Raw genomic sequence first — 26089 nt, 5'->3', positions numbered from 1 at the left:
CGTATTTTCAGTAAAGTCTTTATAATAGGGTTTAGATAGCCTTATATCAGAGATCTTTGGGAAAACAGAATTTATTTTTGCTTCAAATTCTTTAAATATAGCATAATTATCTTTTTCATTGTTTCCAAGGCTAAATCATTTTATAGTTATTGTCTGGTCTCAAATGTGTAGGTTAGTGTATAACCATACCTACATATATATTGACATTTTCCCCTTAATCTTTGAGTTTTCTAAAGTATTTTAAGTAGCTTCTGAAGTTGAAAAGTGTAATGGGAGAGTGATATGTAAAGAATATACTGAAAAGAAACAAGCCGCCCAAAACATCATGTTATGATACCTTCAGTTCAGTTCAGTCGCTCAGTTGTGTCCGACTCTGCGACCCCATGAATCACAGCACGCCAGGCCTCCCTGTCCATCACCAACTCCCGGAGTTCACTCAGGCTCACATCCGTCGAGTCAGTGATGCCATCCAGCCATCTCATCCTCTGTCGTCCCCTTCTCCTCCTGCTCCCAATCCCTCCCAGCATCAGAGTCTTTTCCAGTGAGTCAACTCTTCGCATGAGGTGGCCAAAATACTGGAGTTTCAGCTTTAGCATCATTCCTTCCAAAGAAATCCCAGGGCTGATCTCCTTCAGAATGGACTGGTTGGATCTCCTTGCAGGGCAAGACTCTCAAGAGTCTTCTCCAACACCACAGTTCAAAAGCATCAATTCTTCAGTGCTCAGCCTTCTTCACAGTCCAACTCTCACATCCATACATGACCAGTGGAAAAACCATAGCCTTGACTAGACAGACCTTAGTCGGCAAAGTAATGTCTCTGCTTTTCAAGATGCTATCTAGGTTGGTCATAACTTTTCTTCCAAGGAGTAAGCGTCTTTTAATTTCATGGCTGCAGTCACCATATGATACCTTAAGTAATTAAAAAGTCAGTGACCGTCTGTTAAATTTGTGTGCTACCAACCTCAGGAAAGTCAACACCATATCATGAGTTTAAGAAAATTCAAGGCACAGGGACCTCTTCATTCCTTTAATTAGCTGCCTTCAGGGCTGGGAGGTAAGCAAGGCTTGTACTCTTTTCAGGATCCTATCAGATGTTCAGGTCTTCAGTCAGGATCTTTTGTTTTAATTGTCGTAACCTAGGAATCCTGCATTCCACTAAACATCTTACGCATTAACAAAAAACAGTAAAGGTATTTTGGCTCATTTGCTAGCAAATTTAAAAGGTGATAAAGGAGAGAGACCACTATGTTCTTTTTAACCTGCTTTTTGTTAGACTACAGAGTACTGGAAATAATGAAGCTACTTTAAGGAAGGAATGGAAGGGTAAAATCTTACCCACTCCCTGTATTTAATGCAGTGGTCTAGGTACTATGGGGCTTCCCTGGTGGTTCAGTGGTAGAGAATTCGCCTGCCAAGGCAGGAGACCCAGGTTCGATTCCTATGTGGGGAAGATCCTCTGGAGAAGGAAATGGCAACCCACTCCAGTATCCTTGCCTGGAAAAATCCCATGAACAGAGGAGCCTGGCTGGCTACATTCCATGGGGCCACAGAAGAGTCGGACATAACTTAGCGACTGAACAATGACTAGATACTTTGCCACGTTATCTCATTTGCTTCAATTATGTACAGTGGAATGATTTTTATTTTGCACCTGAATAAACTGAGGGCCAGAGGGTGAAGGAGGTTGTCCATAAATGACATGGCTAAAGATCTAAGCCAGGGACTGGCTGGCTCCCAAAATCTAAACTGTTATCTGGGGATATGTTCTGAATGTCTAGTCTGCCTAGACCTGTGGGCATCAGTGAAGAGCAGCATAGCATCCATGATGTGATGAGCCTGCCATGGGCACGAAAATGTAGGGACCGTAGTTACACATAGAAGGAGAGCTAGTAACTAACAGATTTTCTGGCTGATCCTATAAGATCAGACAGAGGAAGAAGGTGGGATTTAAAATAAGTCAATTACTGTAAAAATCTGTCAAAAGTTACCTGAAGTTTATTACTAGGAAGGAACTCTGACTGACTGACTAACCCAGCAACCAACTGAGTACAGCGGCTTCTTTGGTGCAAATGAAGTCGGTGGTACTGATTAACCCTCCAGTGTATGCCCAGCGCTATAAAATGATAAGTGAAAACATGTCAAAGGGAAGTGAAACGGCCTTACATGTAACCATCTCCAGGTAGTATCTCATGTCTCTTTTAGGAAGGGATGTTTCTGATGTTCTGTGACCTTAGGGATCTTATAGAGTAAAAGATTCTGTGTGCTGTGCAACATTTTAGAATCAGGATGGTTTTATTACTTCATATATATATATATATGTACATTTTGCTCCCCACTCTTTGCCATGAAGTTGTTATTTCCTTAGAAACAGTGACATTCCCATCTATCTTTGTAGTACTTTCCACACCCATTATGTCTCTCTCATTTAGTAGGTGTTGAATACGTTTTCAGCAAGTTATTTATAAGTAACAGGATGGCAAGTATATTTGTCTTGATGAGTGAGACATCCTGTAGTTTTCTGCATAGTAGGATAGTTACTTCTGTGTAGTTGAATAAGATTGACCCTGTGCTTCTTCGGGAAGGTCTGTCTTTGTTGAACCGACACAGGGAGAATGCAAAACCAGATGAGCCCACCCAACACTCCTTAGCCAGCCAGATAGAGTCATCTGCCTCTCCTACCAGTTAGATATCTAATTCACACAGTTTTAGAAATGCAGGTTTAACCTTCTTTGTCTTCTCTATGGAGAGATAACTATATAAGTTCTCAGTTCAGTTCAGTCGCTCAGTCGTGTCCGACTCTTTGCGACCCCATGAATCGCAGCACACCAGGCCTCCCGGTCCATCACCAACTCCGGGAGTTCACTCAGACTCATGTCCATCGAGTCAGTGATACCATCCAGCCATCTCATCCTCTGTCATCCCCTTCTTCTCCTGCCCCCAATCCCTCCCAGCATCAGAGTCTTTTCCCATGAGTCAACTCTTCGCATGAGGTGGCCAAAGTACTGGAGCTTCAGCTTTAGCGTCATTCTTTCCAAAGAAATCCCAGGGCTGATCTTCAGAATATAAGTCCCAGCCTGTTGAAATCATTCTGAGTGAAAATAAATGCTGCAAGTCTGTTCTACCTTCAGCTGATAATTCTGAAATTAAATCCAGTCCAAATTAGACTTCAGACTGTGAAGAGTTTGATCCTCATTGTCAGATTATCCTAACAGGACATAAAATACTCCTAGTTGTCCCTGAATGCTTCCTGTTGGTCTTTGGCAATTACTTAATTTGTCCAATAGTGGAATAGTCACCCTGTCCAAGGTAATAGGTTTCAACAGGATCTTGGCGTCTAAATGTATGTGGCCCAGGACACAGTGAATTCCAGAGTTTCCCCGAGGTCCCTGCAGTAAAGGACAGACCACAGTGCAACCCTGCTCAGGTTCCTTCACAGGCCAGCTTTTTGGGGAGGCTGAGGAGCACACAGTGGTGGGGGTGGTGTGGCGGCAGCAGTGCCAGGGTTACAGTAGCAATCATAAGAAAGCTTCAGCGTCCCTCAGCTGTTCCGGTTCTGATAGTGATCTTGAAATTCTTACAAGAAATACTGATGGCACTCAGCTTGGGAACCCACTACTTTTCGCATAGTTTTTTTTTTTTTTTTTTTTTTTTTTCCTGTTTTATCTTATTTGTTCTTGGCCAGGGTTTTGTGGCTATTTCTCCGAGTAGCTCTCTGGCTGAGTAGACATGATGACGTGGGTTACTCTGAGTGAGTGCAGTTGAAAAAGAAAATGGATCTAAAGAGTATTTGATGATATTATATTAAAAAACAACCAAAACCTTGTTGGTCCCGCTCCCATTTCTGAGTCATGCCTGGTAGAAAACACTAATCTGACATGCATGAAAACAAACTAACAGTATCTACAAGGGCCCTTTGATTATCTCAGGGCTTGAAAATTAGTATAGTATTAGACCACCAAATAACTAGGTGGAAAAACCACATCAGTGAGATTGTAAGGTGGGTTCTGACTGAAAATGGAGTTTGAAGTATATGGGTTTTTTTTTTTTTTTGCCTAATCAGTTGTTTTCATGTCCTTTATCATTAACTTGGTGGTGGTTTAGTTGCTAAGTCCTGTTCAACTCTTGTGACCCCATGGACTGTAGCCCTCCAGGCTCCTCTGTCCATGGGATTTCCCAGGTAATAATACTGGAGAAGGTTTCCATTTCCTTCTCTAGGGGATCTTCTAGACCCACAGATCGAATCCAGGTCTCCTGCATTACCGGCAGATTGGGCTGCCATCTATGGGGTCGCACAGAGTCGGACACAACTGAAGTGACTTAGCAGCAGCAGCAGCAAGCCACCAGGGAAGCCCATATCTTTATCTTAGCAAAGGATAAAACTCATATAAAACCTCACCTATGGAGTTTTCTGAGAGATGGATTATGAAATTTACAAAAATATATTAATGATAATCTTTCTTACCACTTTTTTGGTATTAATTTCTTGTATATTTCCATAAGTAAAATGTAAGTTCCTTGAATTAGAGGTCGTTGATCTATACCATTTATAATTATGCTTCTTCCTTCCTAGTCACACAGTAGGAGTTTAAAAAGTGCTTGCTAAACAAATTCTAGCTTCTAATGGATGTCTCTGAGGGGATTTTAATAAATGTCCTCGGTGAGTCCAACTTCTGGGATTCATTCCAGTATATTTTATTAGGTTTAATCTTTTTGTAGTGAAGAATTACAACTTTGCTGGTTTCATAAAATGTTACATACTTTTAAGATAAATTAATGCAGGAAAGTAAAAAAAATGAATAGTAACCTGAAATCCTGTCATCAACAATAACTTTCCCTGTTGTTTTATAAATAGTATTTGACATCTCCTAATGTGTAGCCATAGTCAGAGGTCATCTTAGAAAAACCGAATTATGCCATTTTAATTAAAAATACTAAATTTAATTAAGTTTAGCCTGAATAATAAAAAAGAATGGAAGTAAAACCAAAAACAAAATCGTTAAACAATGCCACAAGATGTATTCATATCTGAAAGTTCTCTCCAAAGCTGTTAAAATGTGACAGACTGAAATAGAAGTGATAATTTTTTTAACTACTCAAACTTTGGATAATATATTTTGAAGGAGGGGGAGATAATCGCACTTACAGTCCCTCTTACTTCTGTGTTTTCGTTATGTTACTTTTTAAATGGGCTTCCCTGGTGGCTCAGCTGGTAAAGAATCTGCCTGCAATGTGGGAGACCTGGGTTCAATCCCTGGATTGGGAAGATCCCCTGGAGAAGGCAGCGACTACCCACTCCAGTATTCTGACCTGGAGAATTCCACGGACTGTATAGTCCATAGGGTTGCAAAGAGTCCATCAGGATTATTAACACTTAAAAATCTATTTTTTTCCCATAATCCTTGTTTGTCACTAACCTCAGGGTACTGTATTGTAATCAAGTCAATGCTCCCTGATAGAATTTTTACAGTCTCTTCATTTTGTGAAAGGCACTCGGATTTAGGTTGTAGATGGCTAGATTTTGCCCTCTGATCATTGTTTTTTCTTTAGACTTCACTCTTCAAAAGCCTACTTTTCTTCACTGAGCTCTTTCAGAATCTATTCCTCTGTAATTTTTTTGAGACAACGAAGAACTCTTTGATTTTGAGCTCTTTCTGTATTTCTTTGGGCAGTTCTTGTAACATAAGGCTTTGGTCTGCCTCTTTCATGGGCTCCTTCCCTCTGCTTGAGTGTATCTCCTGTGGACATTTTATGTGCTAATCCTGTGGGATTTCCCTTCTGGAAAGGTCCAGAGTCTGCCGCCTTTACTCAGATTGATGCTCTTCAAACTCCCTTTGGTTACAATAATTTCCCTGACCCCGATCAGATGCTTTCCCATGATTTTATTGACTCCTAATGTTGTCTTCTGTAATGTAGACACTTAGTGTGGCAGTTTGTCCCTTGTCTGCTTCTCTAGACTTCAACTACTTTATACTTTAGTGTGCAGGAATTAGACACTAAGATAGCTGCCTCTTTTCTTCCTCTGATTAGGGAGGTGAGGTACTAGCTTTGATAAGATAAGACAAGTATAAGATAAGATTAGATATAATGAGCTTGTTCTTAAGCCAATTAAGAATAAGTATGTTAGGATAATTAAAATGGGATTAAACATCCTGTGTGGCCACAAATTTAGCAATAAGTTCTGGCTCAGATGGTAAAGTGTCTATCTACACTGTGGGAGACCTGGGTTCGATCCTTGGGTTGGGAAGATTCCCTGGAGAAGGAAATGGCAACCCACTCCAGTATTCTTGCCTAGAAAATGCCATGGACGGAGGAGCCTGGTGCAGGCTACTGCCCATGGGGTTGCAAAGAGTCAGACACGACTGAGCGACTTCACTTCATCTGCTCTGTCTTTGTTCTGAAATTATAAAGCATATTTTTGCTTCGATGGACATCTTTGAAATAGATCTTTTTTTTTTTATTTTCTCATGAAAGTCTGTGTACCTCTCTGAATCTTTCTTTGCATCCCTATGATACTCTTAAGTATTTTGAACCATGCCAGATAGTAACCAACAGCCTAAGTTTGAAATTCCTTTCTCCTTATAGTCTGTTTTATTTTCCTGTGAAACACTTTAAATATGTAGAAAAATAAAGGTGCTAATCAAACATACATCTGTATCACTTTGACTTCACTCCTAACAAATGTCAAGAGTTTTTTTGGGAATCCTTTAGAATTTTTTTTAATTGATAAGATTGTACATTTTTGTGTTTAGAAGTGAGATTGGCCACAAATTCTCTTTCTTGTATTATCCTTGTCTGTCCTTATTTTGAAATAAGTTATATTAACTTCATAAAGTAAATTTAAGAGCTGTCTTTATTTCCCTATTCTCTGGAATATATATTCTCTGGAATATATATGTGGTGGGAGAGTTGCTTGATATATTGGTAAAATTAGTCTTCAGAGCTGTTTGTAATATGTGATGTGTATACACTTTGAGTAGGAGGGTTTTCTATTTATTTTATAAGAATTTACACAAATTTATTGAGGTTTGCTATTTTTAATATAATTTGAAAATTTGTGGGCTTGAAATATTTTAGTTTATTTGTCTTCAAAAGTGAAAGTGAAGTCATGTCCAACTCTTTGCAACCCCATGGACTGTAGCCTACCAGGCTCCTCTATCCATGGGATTTTCCAGGCAAGAATACTGGAATGGGTCGCCACTTCCTTCTCCAGGAGATCTTCCCGACCCAGGGATTGAACCCGGGTTTCCCACATTGTAGACAGACACTTTACCATCTGAGCCACCAGGGAACCATAAAGTTTTAACTGAACAGTCTGTGGTGAACGTGAAGTCACTCAGTCCTGTCCAACTCTTTGTGACCCCATGGACTGTAGCCTACCAGGCTCCTCTCTCCATGGGATTTTCCAGGCAAGAATACTGGAATGGGTCGCCACTTCCTTCTCCAGGAGATCTTCCCAACCCAGGGATTGAACCCGCATCTCCCAATTGTAGGCAGACTCTTTACCATCTTAGCCACTGGGGATGTGTTCAAAGATATTGGCTAAAATCATAGTTCAGTTCAATCACTCAGTCATGTCCGACTCTTTGAGACCCCATGAATTGCAGCACACCAGGCCTCACTATCCATCACCACCTGCCAGAGTTCACTCAGACTCACGTTGATCGAGTTGGTGATGCCATCCGGCCATCTCATCCTCGGTCGTCCCCTTCTCCTCCTGCCCCCAATCCCTCCCAGCATCAGAGTCTTTTCCAATGAGTCAGCTCTTCGCATGAGGTGGCCAAAGTACTGGAGCTTCAGCTTTAGCATCATTCCTTCCAAAGAAATCCCAGGGCTGATCTCCTTCAGAAAGGACTGGTTGGATCTCCTTGCAGTGCAAGGGACTCTCAAGAGTCTTCTCCAACACCACAGTTCAAAAGCATCAATTCTTCGGTGCTCAGCCTTCTTCACAGTCCAACTCTCACATCCATACGTGACCACTGGAAAAACCATAGCCTTGACTAGATGGACCTTTGTTGGCAGAGTAATGTCTCTCCTTTAAACATGCTATCTAGGTTGGTCATAACTTTTCTTCCAAGGAGTAAGTGTCTTTTAATTTCATGGCTGCAGTCACCATCTGCAGTGATTTTCGAGCCCCCCCCCCAAAAAAAAAAGTCTGACACTGTTTCCCCATCTATTTCCCATGAAGTGATGGGACCAGATGCCATGATCTTTGTTTTCTGAATGTTGAGCTTTAAGCCAACTTTTTCACTTTCCTCTTTCACTTTCATCAAGAGGCTTTTTAGTTCCTCTTCACTTTCTGCCATGAGGGTGGTGTCATCTGCATATCTGAGGTTATTGATATTTCTCCTGGCAATCTTGATTCCAGCTTGTTTTTCTTCCAGTCCAGCGTTTCTCATGATGTAATCTGTATAGAAGTTAAATAAGCAGGGTGACAGTATACATCCTTGACGTACTCCTTTTCCTATTTGGAACCAGTCTGTTGTTCCATGTCCAGTTCCAACTGTTGCTTCCTGACCTGCATAGAGGTTTCTCAAGAGGCAGGTTAGGTGGTCTGGTATTCCCATCTCTTTCAGAATTTTCCACAGTTTATTGTGATCCACATAGTCAAAGGCTTTGGCATAGTCAATAAAGCAGAAATAGATGTTTTTCTGGAACTCTCTTCCTTTTTCTGTGATCCAGCATATGTTGGCAATTTGATCTCTGGTTCCTCTGCCTTTTCTAAAACCAGCTTGAACATCTGGAAGTTCACGGTTCACATATTGCTGAAGCCTGGCTTGGAGAATTTTGAGCATTACCTTACTAGCTCAATTGTGAGATGAGTTCAATTGTGCAGTAGTTTGAGCATTCTTTGGCATTGCCTTTCTTTGGGATTGGAATGAAAACTGCCCTTTTCCAGTCCTGTGGCCACTGCTGAGTTTTCCAAATTTGCTGGCATATTGAGTGCAGCACTTTCACAGCATCATCTTTCAGGATTTGAAATAGCTCCACTGGAATTCCATCACTTCCACTAGCTTTGTTCATAGTGATGCTTTCTAAGGCCCACCTGACTTCACATTCCAGGATGTCTGGCTCTAGGTGAGTGATCACACAGTTGTGATTATCCAGGTTGTGAAGATCTTTTTTGTACAGTTCTTCTGTGTATTCTTGCCACCTCTTCTTAATATCTTCTACTTCTGTTAGGTCCATACCATTTCTGTCCTTTATCGAGCCCATCTTTGCATGAAATGTTCCCTTGGTATCTCTAATTTTCTTGATGAGATCTCTAGTCTTTCCCATTCTGTTGTTTTCCTCTATTTCTTTGCATTGATCGCTGAGGAAGGCTTTCTCATCTCTTCCTGCTATTCTTAGGAACTCTGCATTCAGATGCTTATATCTTTCCTTTTCTCCTTTGTTTTTTTGCCTCTCTTCTTTTCACAGCTATTTGTAAGGCCTCCTCAGACATTTTGCTTTTTTGCATTTCTTTCCCATGGGGATGGTCTTGATCCCTGTCTCCTGTACAGTGTCAGGAACCTCATTCCATAGTTCATCAGACACTCTTATCTATCAGATCTAGGCCCTTAAATCTAATTCTCACTTCCACTGTATAATCATAAGGGATTTGATTTAGGTTATACCCGAATGGTCTAGCGGTTTTCCCTACTTTCTTCAATTTGAGTCTGAATTTGGCAATTAGGAGTTCCTGATCTGAGCCACAGTCAGCTCCTGGTCTTGTTTTTGTTGACTGTATAGAGCTTCTCCATCTTTGGCTGCAAAGAATATAATCAATCTGATTTTGGTGTTGACCATCTGGTGATGTCCATGTGTAGAGTCTTCTCTTGTGTTGTTGGAAGAGGGTGTTTGCTATGACTAGTGCATTTTCTTGGCAAAACTCTTATTAGTCTTTGCCCTGCTTCATTCCGCATTCCAAGGCCAAATTTGCCTGTTACTCCAGGTGTTTCTTGACTTCCTACTTTAGCATTCCAGTCCCCTATAATGAAAAGAACATCTTTTTGGGGTGTTAGTTCTAAAAGGTCTGTAGGTCTTCATAGAACCGTTCATCTTCTTCAGCGTTACTGGTTGGAGCATAGACTTGGATTACTGTGATATCGAATGGTTTGCCTTGGAAATGAACAGAGATCATTCTGTCATTTTTGAGATTGTGTCCAAGTACTGCATTTTGGACTCTTTTGTTCACCATGATGGCTACTCCATTTCTTCTAAGGGATTCCTGCCCACAGTAGTAGATATATTGGTCATCTGAGTTAAATTCACCCATTCCAGTCCATTTTAGTTCGCTGATTCCAAGAATGGCGATGTTCACTCTTGCCATCTCCTGTTTGGCCACTTCCAATTTGCCTTGATTCATGGACCTGACATTCCAGGTTCCTATGCAATATTGCTCTTTACAGCATCGGACCTTGTTTCTATCACCAGTCACATCCACAGCTGGGTATTGTTTTTGCTTTGGCTCCATCCCTTCATTCTTTATGCAGGTATTTCTGCACTGATCTCCAGTAGCATATTGGGCGCCTACTTACATCTGTCTCAGCCAGTGCAGGAGACGCAAGAGATGCACATTCAGTCCCTGGGTCAGGATGATTCCCTTGGGAAGGAAATGGCAACCCACTCCAACATTCTTGCCTGGAAAATTCTATGGACAGAGGAACCTGGCATCAGTCTAACGCGACTGAGCATCCATCCATACATACTTTTTAAAATCTACTTTTCATTATAATTATATTTGGCTTTGAATCTATACTGTACCTCAAATATGTGGCTATGTTTTATTCCTATTAATGTTTATTTAAGCCATCTCTCATTAGAGGTATACTTGTTTTATTAATGTTAATGAAAAAATCCTTTTTCTGTTCTTGATAGTCATAATTGTTCTTTTCTACTTATGAATATCCATTCTGCTTCTTTACAATCTTTCTTTTTCAGTTTTTATTCAATAGTTCACTCATTAGCTTCTTGATTTGCACACTCAACTCTTGAATTTTCAGTATTTTTTCTACTCTTAAATATGCACAATTTATCTTTATAATCAGTTTAGCTGCTTTTTACAAATTTTCACATGTCATTTAGAATCCAAATATTTTGTAATTTCCTTTACAAAATTTTTTATCTTATGAGTTACTTGTAAGTTTGCTTCCAAGTTTCCAAACATATAATGGGTGTGGGAAGATCAGAGAGTTGCTACATTTCTGTTATATAAGTTTATTTCTTTGTGGATATAGAGATGAGATTTTCTGTTATTCTTCAGTATTTGTTGAGACTCACTGGTCTGTTTAGGGTATTTTTTAAAAACTGTTTCTTGAGTGCTCACTAAAAGAAAATGCCTTAGTTCAGTGCTATATGTTAAATTCATTGGTTTAAGATTGAGTATAGTTTTTAAAGTCCTCTGCATTCTTAAGACAAGTTTTTTACCTGTTACCTCAATGTTAGTCACTCAGTCATGTCCAACTCTTTGTGACCCCATGGACTGTAGCCCAGCAGGCTCCTCTGTCCATGAGATTTCCCAGGAAAGAATCCTGGAGTAGGTAGCCATTCCCTTCTCCAGGAGATTTTCCTGACCCAGGGATTGAACCCAAGTCTCCTGTATTGCAGGCAGCTTCTTCACCATCTACTGTCTGATAAAATATGTCCAGATATCCCACTAGCATAATGGAATACCAATTTCTATTTTTAATTCTCTCAGTTTTAAATTTTGAATGTTATGCAGTTTAAATGGATGCAGGCTTAAGGTCATTGTATTTTCCCAGTGAATTCATTTTTACCTAAGGAATTACTTTTTTACCCCCAAAAAGGGTTTTTTTTTTTTTAAAGCTTTGTTTATCTTTATCTGATGTTAATATTATAGTATTGCTTTTCTTGTTGTGTTGAATGTCTGCCTGCTGTTTTGAGTTTTTCTCCTCATTTTATTCTGTTCATGTGATCTTTAACTATCTCTTGTAAGACAGCATATAATTGGATTGTGTTACTTTTAAAAACTAATATGAAAATCCACTTGTGTATTCTTTTATTGAGTTGGGGGACTTAATTAAACATTTTTTTCTCCTCCTTTTATGGCTTCATATGATTGAGCTTTCTTTCCAGGAATTTATTTGGAAGTTCTAAGTCTTTCATTTTTCCCGATGACACCTATAGACTCTACCTACAGAGCTTTAACATAGCTAAAAACTAGATGGTGTCTCGTTTGTTCCCAAACAGTGCCAGAGTTATATGGCACCCTTATTTCAGTCACACTGCATCATCTCTCAGGCAGTTGTGTACCATTTTCTTTTTCTTTTTTCCATTTTAATTTGTGTTAGTTTTATTTTCCTCTGTTAGTATCTATTTGGAGTTACTCATGTCTATTCATCTTCTGGGTTTTTATTACTTCTGCAACCCACCCGTTCTTGCTTTGAGTTAATTCCTTTGTTTGTTAAAAGCATGCACTAATGATTTTTCAGCATGATTCTTTAAGGGACTATTGTTCAGTTGCTAAGTTGTGTCCATCTCTTTAAGGTAACCCATGGATTGCAGTACTCCAGGCTTCTCTGTCCTTCACTGTCTCCCAAGTTTGCTCAACTCATGTCCATTGAGAGAGTGATGCCATCGAGCCTTCTCATCCTCCGTTGCCCCTTTCTACTCTTGTGCTCTATCTTTTCCCAGCATCACAGTCTTTTTCCAATGAGTTGGCTCTTTGCATCAGGTGGCCAAAGTATTGGAGCTTCAGCTTCAGCATTAATCCTTCCAATGAATATTCAGAGTTGATTTCCTTTAGGATTGACTGGTTTGATCTCCTTGCAGTCCAAAGGACTCTCAAGAATCTTCTCCAACACCACAGTTTGAAAGCATTAACTCCTCAAGAACTCAGCCTTCTTTATGGTCCAGCTCTCACATCTGTACATGACTACAGAAAAGCCATAACTTTGACTGTACGGGCCTGTGTCAGCAAAGTGATGTCTCTGCTTTTTAATACGCTGGCTAGGTTTGTCATAGCTTTTCTTCCAAGGAGAAAGAATCTTTTAATTTTGTGGCTGCAGTCACCATTGGCAGTGATTTTGGAGCCCAAGAAAATAAAATCTGTTACTGTTTCCACTTTTTCTTCATCTATTTCCATGAAGTGATGGGACCAGATGTCACCATTTTAGGTTTTTTTTGAATGCTGAGTTTTAAGCCAGCTTTTTACTCTATGATTTCACCTTCATCAAGAGGCTCTTTAGTTCCTCTTCTGTTTCTGTCATTAGTGTGGTCTCATCTGCATATCTGAGAGAATTTCCATTTTGGATGGTACTGAAAATATTCTTATATCATTGCTACCATTGCCATTTAGAAGGACGTTTTTATTTATGAAATTCTAGATCAAAACTTATTTTCTTTTGGCCCTTTGAAGATATTTCATTGTCATCTGTTATTTATTGGTAATATGATTCCTGGGTCTTATATTGATCTCTTTGCGGGTAATCTGTTTTTGCTCAAAATAATTTTAAGATATTCTTTTTATTTTTGATATTTTGCTGTTTCAACACATCAGATGGAGGAATGAGTATTTATCCTTTTTGTGATTTGGTATGTTGCTTTTTCTGAGGACTCTTGTCATTTTTTAGTTCTAAAACTCATTTTTTAGTTCTAAAACTTGGAGAGACATTTGCTTTTCAAATATTGCCCCTCTGTGATATGCTGTGTTTTTTCATTCTCAAACTCCTATAAATGTGCATCCTGACTACTTAATCTATTCCCTGTATTTTTGCTCTATCCTGCATTTTTGACTCATTTTTAATGCTGCATTCCAGATATTTTTATCAACTTTATCTAGACCTGGTGCTATTTTTGGGTTAAATAAACAGATGGTATTGAGTGAAGTAGACATTATGAAAATTAAAGGCAACTAAGGCAAAATACAAACGCAAAGAAGCTTTGGAGATTTTCTTCTGAAATGTCACTCTGAAAAGAGACACAATTAAGTACATTATCGAATATATATATACCTTCAGTATACATTTTATGTGTGTGTACAGGTGTATGTTTTCCCAATCTATAGTGAATTCATACCTCTTGCTTATTTATCACAGGACACTTGAAATGGACCAAAGCTGAGGACATTGACATAGAAACCCCGGGATCTATTCTTGTCAACACTAACTTGAGGGCATTAATAAATAAACATACATTTGCTTCCTTACCTCAGCATTTTCAACAGTACCTCCTGCTTTTGCTCCCAGAAGTGGATAGGCAGGTAAGTAGAAGTTTCAGACATTTGATATCAGTTACCAGTTATATCATTATGAAGTGCCGGGTCTGTTATCGAAGATGACTGATACCTGAGTGGATGGTTTTGTAATAATCTAGTATATTTATGTAATTTATATACTTATTGCTGGCATTAGTATGTTTGCTTAATCTGCCAAAACAGACTCATTTTTTACTATCACTAGTGAGCCAATTCAAATTTTAAAATATAGCACATTGCCATAGAGTGGAAACAACAGACCTACCCACATTGAGAAGGAAAAACAAAGAAATCAAACGTTCCATTATCAAATAAATCTTTGAAGTAGCTGCTCCTTTGCCCTGAGGGAATATTGAAGTGCAGCAATAAAAAGCCAGGGTTTCTAAGAAATTATGTAAATGTTTTCATTCTCAGCTCTTTCCAAAAAGCATTTAAAATTTATGTTTGGAGCTGGCTTCTGAGAGTCTATCATCATGAATATGATTGCCTATAAATAATCACCTTTTTATCTTTATTTTTAGTTGAACTGGAAATGCTTTAAGTGTATTTTTGTATTTTTGAAAAGCTTATAAAATAAGGAAGTACAAATATAGACTCATAATAGCAGGCATCAATCATCTCCTAAAGCTGTTTGCTTTGAAAAGAAAAAAAAATATTTCATCACATAAACTTTTATTAAATTTCGCAAAATTATTAAATGGTAACTAAGGAAACATTTCCTTGCAATTCTCGTTTCAATAAGAGTTGACACTGTATGTAGTTTCCAGTTGATGGATACATTATGCGTGTGTTTATAAATCTGCATCTCAAAACTGTAGACACATCCATAAATTGATATGGGCAAGGTTGATTCAACATTTCCATATTATTTTGAACAAATATTCTTGGCTTTTTATTTGATTCTGTTTTCTCCTAACTTAACAACCCTTTCATACATACTTAAAATTTGATGAGCTGCTATTTTCTAACATTCTTTTGTATATCTTTGGTGGATATTATTGTTCATTTTAGAAAAATACTATTTTGATTTTTGTGCATTTTTGTTTGAAAATTTATTCAATAATTACTTCTGAATATAATAAATATTTGGTGCTTTGGCATAACAGAAATACAGTAAGTACCTATTACATATTTATTGAATCAGTGATTAAATACACTCTAGTTGGACACAGAAGCTATATTCCTAAATAATGAAAATATGAGTTAGAAACAGGTGAACATAGAGAGAAAAGCACAAAGTAAATCGAACTTTTGTATGTAGAAGGGAAAGAAAAATCACAGACAAATTCAAGATCCTTGAATTGGGCCTAGAAGTATAGGCAGAATTTGAATAAAATAGGTGGAGATGTGTTTTATATGAAAGATTCAAATATACAAAATCAAAAGTGAATTGTGAGCGGAGTCTGGATTATAGGAACAACAGTACCAGTGCGTCTGGAATGACAAATTAAAAGTCGATTTTAGAAGATGCCTTGAGTATAAGGCTAAGAAGTCTGAACAGTGTTCTTGCTGTGTTTGCAGTGCAAAGCCATTGAGGGCTTTTGAGCAGAGCTGTGTAATAAGATCACTACTTCTTAAGAAAATTATTCTGGCAGTACTGAAAAGGGAATGTTAGAGATGGGAAGCATTGGGAAAGGGTTGTGAGAAGGTCATTTTAGTTGTTCCAGAAGGCAAAACGAGAGCTTGAATTTGAGGAATAGCATTGAACTTGAAAAGGAACGTGGTTTAGCTGCTAAGTTGTGTCCAACTCTTGCGACCCCATGAACTGTAGCCTGCCTGGCCTCTCTGTCCTTGGGATTCTCCAGGCAAGAGTACTAGAATGGGTTGCCATTTCCTTCTCCAGGGGATCTTCCAGACCCAGGGATCAAACCCAGGTCTCCTGCATTGCAGGCAGATTCTTTACCAACTGAGCTACAAGGGAAAAGGAATAGGATAATGCAGTCACCATCACCAGTCACATAGCCACCATCATCACTATCATCCAGTGGTAGCAATTTTACATTTTTCCAAATAACACTTGAAGCAGGATTTCGGGAGAAGTCTCTGGTAATTCTTGGGTTTCAAGTTGGTATGACTGAGCATTGCGTTCAGGTATTTAGAAAAACTTTATTTATTTGGGGGACAGTGAACTTATTAGTTATACAGCTATTCCCTCCACTTCAAGGTATGTGTGGTTTATCTTGTTTACAGTTCTACCTCCTGTTGCTGGAATGAGATTCAGCATATATAAAATACTCACATCTTTTTGCAATAAAGAAATGACAGATTGTCTTAGGATTAGCCAAATATTTCAGTAACCCAGAAGGCCACTCTGAATAAGTCTAATATTTAAACCAATCTGTAGCAGTTTCTGTTACTCAGTATTTTCCAGTCACTGTGAGGCATGTAAATGAATAAGGCACAATATCTGTCCTCAAAGAACAGGTAGTTCAGTGGGAAATTATGTATTCAAGAAATATTTACAGAGCATGTATCATTACTTTGCTAAATACAGAGGCTTCAAGAATGATTCTTGCAGAGGAATAGCAGGTGGAGGAGAAAGACAAGCTTATCCTGAAATATAGCTTCCTGTTTACTAGGAAAGAAGTCTGATAACTGGATAGATCTATGGGAAATTTAGTATAAGACCAGGCTTTTCTGTCTTTATAAGACAGAAAGAAAGTCCTTAGAAGGCAGAGAGGGTGAAGAACTTTATTTATTTATTTTTTAACATAAATTTATTTATTTTAATTGGAGGTTAATTACTTTATAATATTGTATTGGTTTTGCCATACATCAACATGAATCCGCCACAGGTATACACATGTTCCCCATCCTGAACCCCACCCCCCTCCCTCCCCGTACCATCCCTCTGGGTCGTTCCAGTGCACCAGCCCCAAGCATCCTAGTACTGAAGAAGATTTTAGATGAAACAGATGCTTAACTTGCACCTTGAAGGTTTTTTGTAAGTAGCATCAAGAGAAAGTGCATTTTACAGAGGGAGAGCTTGTCATTCACAAAGACTTGCTGTGTGTATGGTAGGATACTGTGCTGAAGGACAGTGTGGTCTACAGCCTGGGAGACCTGGTTGCAGAGTCAACTCTTTAACTTCTTCTGAAACCAGGGGGTACTCAAGCAATTTCTCAAATGAGAAACAGCAGACAAAGAATAATTTAAATAAATGTTGTACTGCCTGGACTTAGGGCAGGAGAAGAAGATCCAAAGGATAAATAGTCAGTCCTTATTTTCTCTTAGGAGCCAGTAGCCCTGTAAGTAATGTATTGGATGAAAGATAAGACCCAGGGAGACTGGGTAAGAGATAAAGACAGTGGTTGAGATAAGAGATTAAGAGTCTGCTTTGATTTATGTCATCTAGTATTGTGCCTGTGTTTTCCTCTAAGAGTTTTATGGTTTCTTACATTTAGGTCTCTAATCCATTTTGAGTTTATCTTTGTGTATGGTGTTAGGAAGTGTTCTAATTTCATTCTTTTACATGTAGCTGTCCAGTTTTCCCGGCACCATTTATTGAAGAGGCTCTCTTTGCCCCATTGTATAGTCTTGCCTCCTTTGTCAAAAATAAGGTAATCATAGGTGCATGGGTTTATTTCTGGGCTTTCTATCTTATTCCATTGGTCTATATTTATGTTTCTGTGCAAGTGCCATGCTGTCTTGATGACTGTAGCTTTGTAATATAACCTGAAGTCAGGAAGGTTGACTCCTCCAGCTCCATTCTTTTTCAAGACTGGTTTGGCTATTCGGGGTCTTCTGGGTTTCCATATGAATTGAAGAATTTTTTTGTTCTAGTTCTGTGAAAAATACCATTGATAATTTCACAGGGATCACATTGACTCTGTAGATTGCATTTGGTAGTATATTCATTTTCACAACATTAATTCTTCCCATCTAGGAACATGCAATATTTCTCTATATGTTGTCCTTGATTTCTTTCATTAGTGTCTTGTAATTTTCTGTGTACAGTTCTTTTGTCTCCTTAGGGGTGACATAAATCAAAGCAAGATCCTCTATGACCCACCTCCTAGAATAACAAATAAAAACAAAAGTAAATACATGGGACCTGATTAAACTTAAAAATTTTGCACAGCAAAGGAAACTGTAAAGACAGTGAAAAGACAGCCATCAGAATGGGAGAAAATAATAACAAATGAAACAACTGACAAAGGATTAATTTCCAAAATATACAAGCAGCTCATACAACTCAATATCAGAAAAACAAACAACCCAATAAAAAAATGGGAAAAAGACCTAAACAAACATTTTTCTAAAGAAGACATCTAGATGGGAGGAAACACATGAAAAGATGCTCAACATCGCTCATTATTAGAGAAATTCAAATCAAAACTACAATGAGATATCACCTCACATGGGTCAGAATGGCCATCATCAAGAAGTCTACAAACATTAAATGCTGGAGAGGGTGTGAAGAAAAGGGAACACTCTTGCACTGTTGGTAGAAATGTACATTGATACAGCCACTATAGAAGACGGTATGGAGAGTCCTTAAAAAACTAGGAATAAAACCACCATAGGACCCAACAATCCCACTCCTAGGCATATACCCTGAGGAAACCAAAATTGAAAAAGACATGTATCCCGTTGTTCATTGCAGCACTATGTATAATAGCTAGCACATGGTGGCAACCTAGAGTCCATCAACAGATGAATGGATAAAGAAGTTGTGGTACATATACACAATGGAATATTACTCAGCCATAAAAAGCAACACATTTGAGTCAGTTCTGATGAGGCGGATGAACCTGAAACCTTTTATATAGAGTGAAGTAAGTCAGAAAGAAAAAGATTAAATATTGTATTCTAATGCATATATATGGAATCTAGAAAAATAGTACTGAAGAATTTACTTACAGGGCAGCAGCGGAGAAACAGACATAGAGAATAGACTTACAGACATGGGGAGAGGGGAGGAGAGGGTGAGATGTATGGAAAGAGTAACATGGAAACTTACATTGCCATACGTAAAACAGATAGCCAATGGGAATTTGCAGTGTGGCTCAGGAAACTCAAACAGGGGCACTGTATCAACCTAGAGGGGTGGGGTGGGGAGGGAAATGGTTCGGAAGGGAGGGGATATATGTCTATCTATGGCTGATTGATGTTGAGGTTTTACAGAAAACAGAATTCTATAAAGCAATTATCCTTCAATAAAAAAATAAATTAATTAAAAAAAAAAGAGAGATTAAGAGTCTGTCCTAAGACATCAGGCCTTGGAGAAGAAACGAAAGGACTGAATTCCCTGCATATTTTCAGCCCTGAAGAGTAAATGACGCTGCCTGTGGGATCGCTTTGTAGAAGGTCTGGAGGCAACTGGAGATACTATCTAGGGTTATTTGGGAGGACAGAAAGACTCTGTGGCCCCATCCACATTCGACATTGAGAAATTGAGAACTGTGTCTCTGCCCTGCTGGAGCTGAGCTCAGCCCTCTCTCCCAGCAGCAAGGAACAGGCGACTGCATGCAACAAGCTTCCAAAACTGCTCTATTTCTGTTCAGTTTATAAAAATCCAAAAGGAGGTGAACATCACCATTTTCTAGGCCAGAAGGAGTAGGAAAGGCATGGAAATGTGAATCTGATTACACAAATTTACTTGAGTCAGTGGAAGGTAGTGCAATTATGTGAAATTTCACTTGTATGAAAGCCTGATTTCACATATTTTTACAAAATTTGAAATTCTCAGCTTTCTTGTCTTCTTCCTTTGACTGCCCAGGTTACTGCCTGAGTTCTCCCCTGAAGCAGTCCTACAGGCTCTCCTATTCTGGGCCATGTGAAGCCAAAGTGTAATTCATTATGACACCTTTAAAATAAGGGAAGCTGGGTTCCCCATTTATCATTAAGCCAGCCTTTCTGGTATTTGTTTCTTTTTCCATGTTTGTACTTTTCCTTTTTTTTTCTAGAGGACTGTTTATCTTAGATTACATGTTTTACATATTCCTAGTTGTTTTATAACCTTGTCACATCTAGTTTATTTTAATTTTACCTCATACACATTATGCTGCAGTTAACAGAAAACTGAACTCAAACTTACTTAAATATAAAGGGGATTTATTGGCTCAGGTAATTGTAACAGATGAAGGTTGGAGTAGGCTTCCAGTTGTTAGTCCAAGGATTCAGTTATCACTGGCCAGTTTAACTGTATTTAAAGAATTCATTTAAAAAAATCTTTTCTCTTGTAGTTGGCACTATTCTAAACCTGAATTCCTTTGTGGTAAGATGGCTACCTGAATTTTTAAAAACTGGGTGTTTTTCTACTGGTTCACATTCTTAGGGAATATATTTGAAGCTGTTTGTTAACCTTAGATTGGGACTTTATGCTGGGACTCCAACCCAGCCAAAACCCAGGGTGGGACACAAACCCACATGGTCAGGACTTGCTGCTGCTGCTGCTAAGTCACTTCAGTCATGTCCGACTCTGTGCAACCCCATAGATGGCAGCCCACCAGGATCCCCATTCCCTGGGATTCTCCAGGCAAGAGTACTGGAGTGGGTTGCCATTTCCTCCTCCAATGCATGAAAGTGAAAAGTGAAAGTGAAGTTGCTCAGTCGTGTCCGACCCTTAGCGATCCCATGGACTGTAGCCTACCAGGCTCCTCCATCCATGGGAGTTTCCAGGCAAGAGTACTGGAGTGGGGTGCCATTTCCTTCCAGCCCAAACCCACGGTACTGGTTTCAAGGACATAATGGAGCTCAGGTTCTTGATGCCTCATCACAGAAAGAATTTAGTGAGAGACAAAGGGATAGGTAATATGTGGATTTTTTCAGATTCAGAGAGAAGCATACTCCACAGAGACAGTAAGGGCCATTGCAGAGGGTGAGTCTGGAGAGAGTATGAGCCATCGCAGAGGACATAATCTGGTGGCCTTGAAATGTGCTGTGGTTAGTTTTTATGGGCTGGGTAACTTTATATGCTAATGAGTGGGAGGGTTATTGCAGCTATTTTGGGGAAGGGATGGAGATTTCCAGGAATTGGGCCCACTCCTTGGTCTTTTGGTAGTGTTTTGGAACTGTCAGGAAGCCTCTGGGTGTGTCATTTAGCTTGCTGGTTGAGGATCAAGGGCTAGTCAGAGTCTACTTGTCTGCCATCTTGGACCCATTTGATTTTGATTGGTATAGGTTGTGTCCTTGGACTATGTTATTCCTTCATAAGTTGTGCCCTGCCTTTTTCCTTCCTATTACATATTGATACTTCTGTCCTAGTATTTCAAAAACAAGACCTAAGAGTCACATGAATGGTACTATATGGATCACCTGTCCACTTAAACAATGACTCCAACTGGGGGGAAATGGAATATTCAAATTGGTTTAAAGCAGCCAGGCCTATTCTTGAAGTTTAGAGTGCTCATCATTTCCAAAAGTAAAATGGTGCACTGTGAGGAATTCAGGAATACTTTAGAAATTTGTTTTTTAGGAAGTTCTGCTGGAGGCTGTGCAGTGGGGGTCTGGGGGGAACGTCAACTATCATTGTTCACTGTAATGGGGTAGGTATGGGTTTTATTTTTAATGTGTTGGGTTGAGATGCTTCTATTATAGGAAATGTCCGGAAGTGATTATGTGTTCAAGTTTTGTAACTGGAGAAAATGTAATTAATAAGATTATAGTGTCAGCTATGGGATTTGATGATACTGTGAGATATCATAATCATTCCAGAAAAAGACATATATTTGTGAGGAAGTGCATATTATAAAGGGTATGGAAGGGGCCAGGGAATAGATAGAAAATAGCAAAGCTGTGAGATCATCAATGAGATTATGTGCAGGCAGTAGTGTCAAATGGACTTTAGGAGGTCACAGGGAGTAAGTGGGACATCTTTCCTTCATTCCATTAGATCCACCCTCTACCTCCTTGGCTCTGCTTTGCTCCAGGAGGCTGTCTATAGAGACTAATGTATATATGGACTACTGCCTCAGCAAGAACAATGCCTCTGTCTTCCTTTGTTTTTAATTTCGCTGTTGTTCAGTCACTAAGTCGTGTCCAATTCCCTGTCACCCTGTGGGCTGCAGCATGCCAGGCTTCCCTGTCCTTCACCATCTCCAAGAGTTTGCTCAAACTCATGTCCACTCAGTCAGTGATGCTATCTAACCATCTCATCCCCTGACTCCCACTTCTCATGCTGCTTTCAGTCTTCCCCAGCATCAGGGTCTTTTTCCATGAGTTAGTTCTTCGTATCAGCTGGCCAGATATTGGAGCTTCAGCTTTGGCATCAATCCTTCCAGTGAATATTCAGGACTGATCTCATTTAGGATTGATTGGTTTGATCTCCTTGCAGTTCAAGGGACTCTCAAGAATCTTCTCCAGCACCACAGTTCAAAAGCATCAATATTTTGTACTCAGCCTTCTTTATGGTCCTCAGCTCTCACATCCATACATGATTACTGGAAAAACCATAGCTTGGAAATAATAACAAACTATTACAAGACTTAAAAATATAGTAGAGAAGTTTCAAGCCTCATTATCCATCAGACCCCCTGTCCCCAATATATTATGATTTTAAGCCTGGGTTTTTTTTTTTTTCCTGCAAACAAGGGCATCCTCTTACATAAGCACAATGTAGCCAATCAAGATCAGAAAACTGGCATTTATGATTCTTACTGTGTAATTCTTAGACTCTATTTACGTTTAGCCACCTGTCCCAGTAATGTCACTTTTAGTAACAAGATCCTTTTAGTATCAAATCTGTCCTTGTATTTAGTTGTCATATCTTTTTAGTCTCCTTCATTCTAGAATAGTTCTTCATTCTTCCCTTGACTTTGTGATTCTGACACTTTTGAAGATTATAAGCCAGTGTTAGTTTGTGTGATGTTTCCTAGTGATCAGATTCAGATTTTACCACGAGGAAGAATATGACAAGTGATGATGTGTTCTGCTTGCACCTATGAGCTGGCACAAATTTGATTTCTCCTGATACTGATGTTGATCACTTGAACATTCTATTAAAATGTATTCCCCAAGGCTTCTACAGGGTAATATTACATATTTTTTCTTTGTAATTAAATAGTATTTTGTAAGGACTTTCTTTTAAGCTGTGTAGATATCCTATTCCTCTTCAGCCTGTCAGTTTTTCCACTTACTCCTATCTCTGTGGTTTCTTCATTGTTCCCTAGTTTTTTAGCAAGTTATTATGCTCAGTTGTCCACATTTGGTCACTAGGAGCCTGTTCAAGCTGGTTCCTCTGGCTTCTGAAGTGTCTCCATCACTCTTTGAGTATCTCATTTGGAATTGTTCCAATCTCATCTTATACTTTCCCTGCCCCAGCCCTGAAATGCACCCCTTCTCCAAGGAACCTTAGTTCCCTTTACTGGAAGGTAGTATTTAGAAATCAAGATCTTACTATATATATGTTCTTTGCTGTTGGGGTGTGGCTGCTCCCAGATCTAGGACAGACTTAATGAAATACATACATGTCTGTATATGCAGGAGTGCGTGCATCCATACATGCACGTGCATGTTTGTGTGTGTGACTACCTTCTGTGTCTTGGAGACGAGGCACATCTTACAGGAGAAAGAGTATGAGCCTATTCACAGTCCATAACTGTAAACCAGTTTCCATTTACATTTATTTCTAGTTGCACCTCTATAACTTGTAAACTATGAATTCACACTGATGCGTCAAAACTAACCTAATGCCTCCTGGTTTATCCTAGCTTTATCCCTTTCTGTAGCTGTCCAACACTGACAGTGATAAATCACTTTCTGTTACTCTCAATATATCTAAATAGTCCATGAACCCCCTGGGAGTCAGCCAGTCTTCCATCTTGGTCACCTTACCTCCCCGTGGGGATGGTCTCCTTACCAGCCTGAGGCTTTGACTCTCCATGTCTGCCCACCTCCCCACCTCCCCTGCACCTTTCCCTTCCTGCTTGACCCCTCCCTCACGCTGTGAAGGTGCCCCCCGACCTGCTCTGTCTCCCCTCTCCAGGTCTCCCCTCCATACAGTCACTCACCTTACCCCACTGGGCTCCGTGATCCCACTCCAGCAACACGAGTCCCTCCACAACTTCTCTAGCTCAGAGGCCTGCGTTCATATACGCTTCCGGCCTGAATCACTCAGGAGGAGGATGAGAAGGCCCCTGGACTCTTAATTGGTTTCAGTTGTTGGGACGCCCCAGCAGGGGAGGAAGCAGAGTGAGACTGAGCCCCTCACTTGCCCTTCGTGGACAATAGAGGCCGCACCCATTGAGCAGCTTCTATCAGAAAGTCTGCACCACACATCCCTCTCCAAGTTCCAATCACTCCCTTCTCCCCTCACCCTTCAGGTCAAATACTTGCCCCCATCATTCACTCTGGCTTACTGCACTGTCCTCCGTGGTTTGGCTGCATCCTGCCCACATTTTTATAAATAGTCCCTTTAATCTACTTTCTTTGAAGAATGCTAACTTGAATGAGTCACCTGTACCTGCTGGGTTCCTGACTGGCAGACCCTTTGAGGAAGTAGAATGATATGGATGGAAAGCCAATTCTAGTGGTTTGGGGAAGGATATATGGTCCATTCATTCAACTACGTTTATGTAACCTGTGCGTGCATGCTAAGTCGCTTCAGTTGTGTCCAACTATTTGTGACCCTGTGGACGGTAGCCCACCAGGCTCCTCTGTCCCTGGGATTCTCCAGGCGAGAATACTGGAGTGAGTTGCCATCCTGCCCTCCAGGGAATCTTTCTGCCCCTGGCATCAAACCTGCATCTCTATGTCTCCTGCATTGGCAGGTGGTTCTTTACTACTAGTGCTGTCTGGGAAAGCATTGATGATACAGATGTTAATACTTGCAGTTCATATCCTGAGGGAAGTAATGGTTAGAGAAGAGAGACAGGAACGCCTGTAGGTGAGAACAGTGCTATGGTGGTGGCATATTTGTGCTGCACTTAGTCACTTGGTCATGTCCAGCTCTTTGCGGCTCCATGGACTGTAGCCTACCAGGCTCTTCTGCCCATGGGGATTCTCCAGGCAAGAATATTGGAGTGGGTGGACATGCCCTCCTCAGTGGGCTTTTCCCAACCCAGGGATTGAACCCAGGTCTCCTGCATTGCAGGTGGATTCTTTACCCCTGAGCCACCAGGAAGCCCAAGAATACTGGGAGTGGGTAGCCTATCCCTTCTCCAGGGGATCTTCCCAACACAGAAATCAAATGGAGGTCTCCTGCATTGCAAGTGGATTCTTTACCAGCTGAGCTACCAGTGAAGTCCCACGAGAACATAGAGGAGGTGGTTATATCCTGTCTGTGGGAGTTAGAGAAGGTTTCAAGAGAAGGTATTATTGAACGAGGTCCAAAATGATGGAGAAGTTTCCCAGGTTAAGAAGTAAGGCGGGCATTCCTAGCAGAGGAAACCATGCCTACGGGTAATAACACTGACTGCCTACAGGGCCAGGCCTCCCACAGAGATGGTCACTAGTCCTTACAGCAGCTCTCCAAAGAGTCTGTGTTCCTGTCTTATATAACTGGAAACTGAGGATAAGGAAAGGAAAGGTCTCACCCAGCCTCTTCCAAGTAAAAGCATGGACACCAGAATTTGAACACAGATTTGTCCACCCCCAATGTGATGTTCTTTCCCTACATCATGCTCCCTTGCAGCCAGGACCAGCAGAGAAGCGTATGGTATCTGTCCACACGTAATTTGAGATGGCTGAGGGGAGAAAGTTGAGGCTAGAAAGGTAGGTGGAGTGAGCTTTTAAAAAAGGCCTCATAGGTCAGTAAGCAATGTAGAACATACCAAGATTTTACATTTGGAGCGTGCTGTTGTTAGATTTGTGTTACAGAGAAAGCTCTATTGGAAGAGCGAAGCATGGTAGAGGAGAGATCCCGCGCCCTCATCTGGGTACCATGTAGCCACACTGTCTTCCTTCCTGTGCCTGATGCCTCAGCCTTTTGTTGTCCCTCAGCTCTGCCAGAAA

The 26089-nt window shown here is 40.0% G+C and overlaps 1 protein-coding gene across 1 annotated transcript in view; it reads left to right on the top strand.

The window, feature by feature from the left end:
* ASXL3 (additional sex combs like 3, transcriptional regulator) overlaps nucleotides 1–26089 on the top strand; it is a 198720-nt gene that overhangs the window by 106352 nt on the left and 66279 nt on the right. The window contains exon 9 of the mRNA XM_018039352.1: nucleotides 14037–14200. Within this exon, the coding sequence (XP_017894841.1) occupies nucleotides 14037–14200 (164 nt within the window). The remainder of the gene's footprint in view (nucleotides 1–14036; nucleotides 14201–26089) is intronic.

Source organism: Capra hircus, chromosome 24, assembly GCF_001704415.2.
Source record: "Capra hircus breed San Clemente chromosome 24, ASM170441v1, whole genome shotgun sequence".
Lineage (NCBI taxonomy): Eukaryota > Metazoa > Chordata > Mammalia > Artiodactyla > Bovidae > Capra > Capra hircus.
This window is presented reverse-complemented; position numbering and strand designations above follow the sequence as displayed.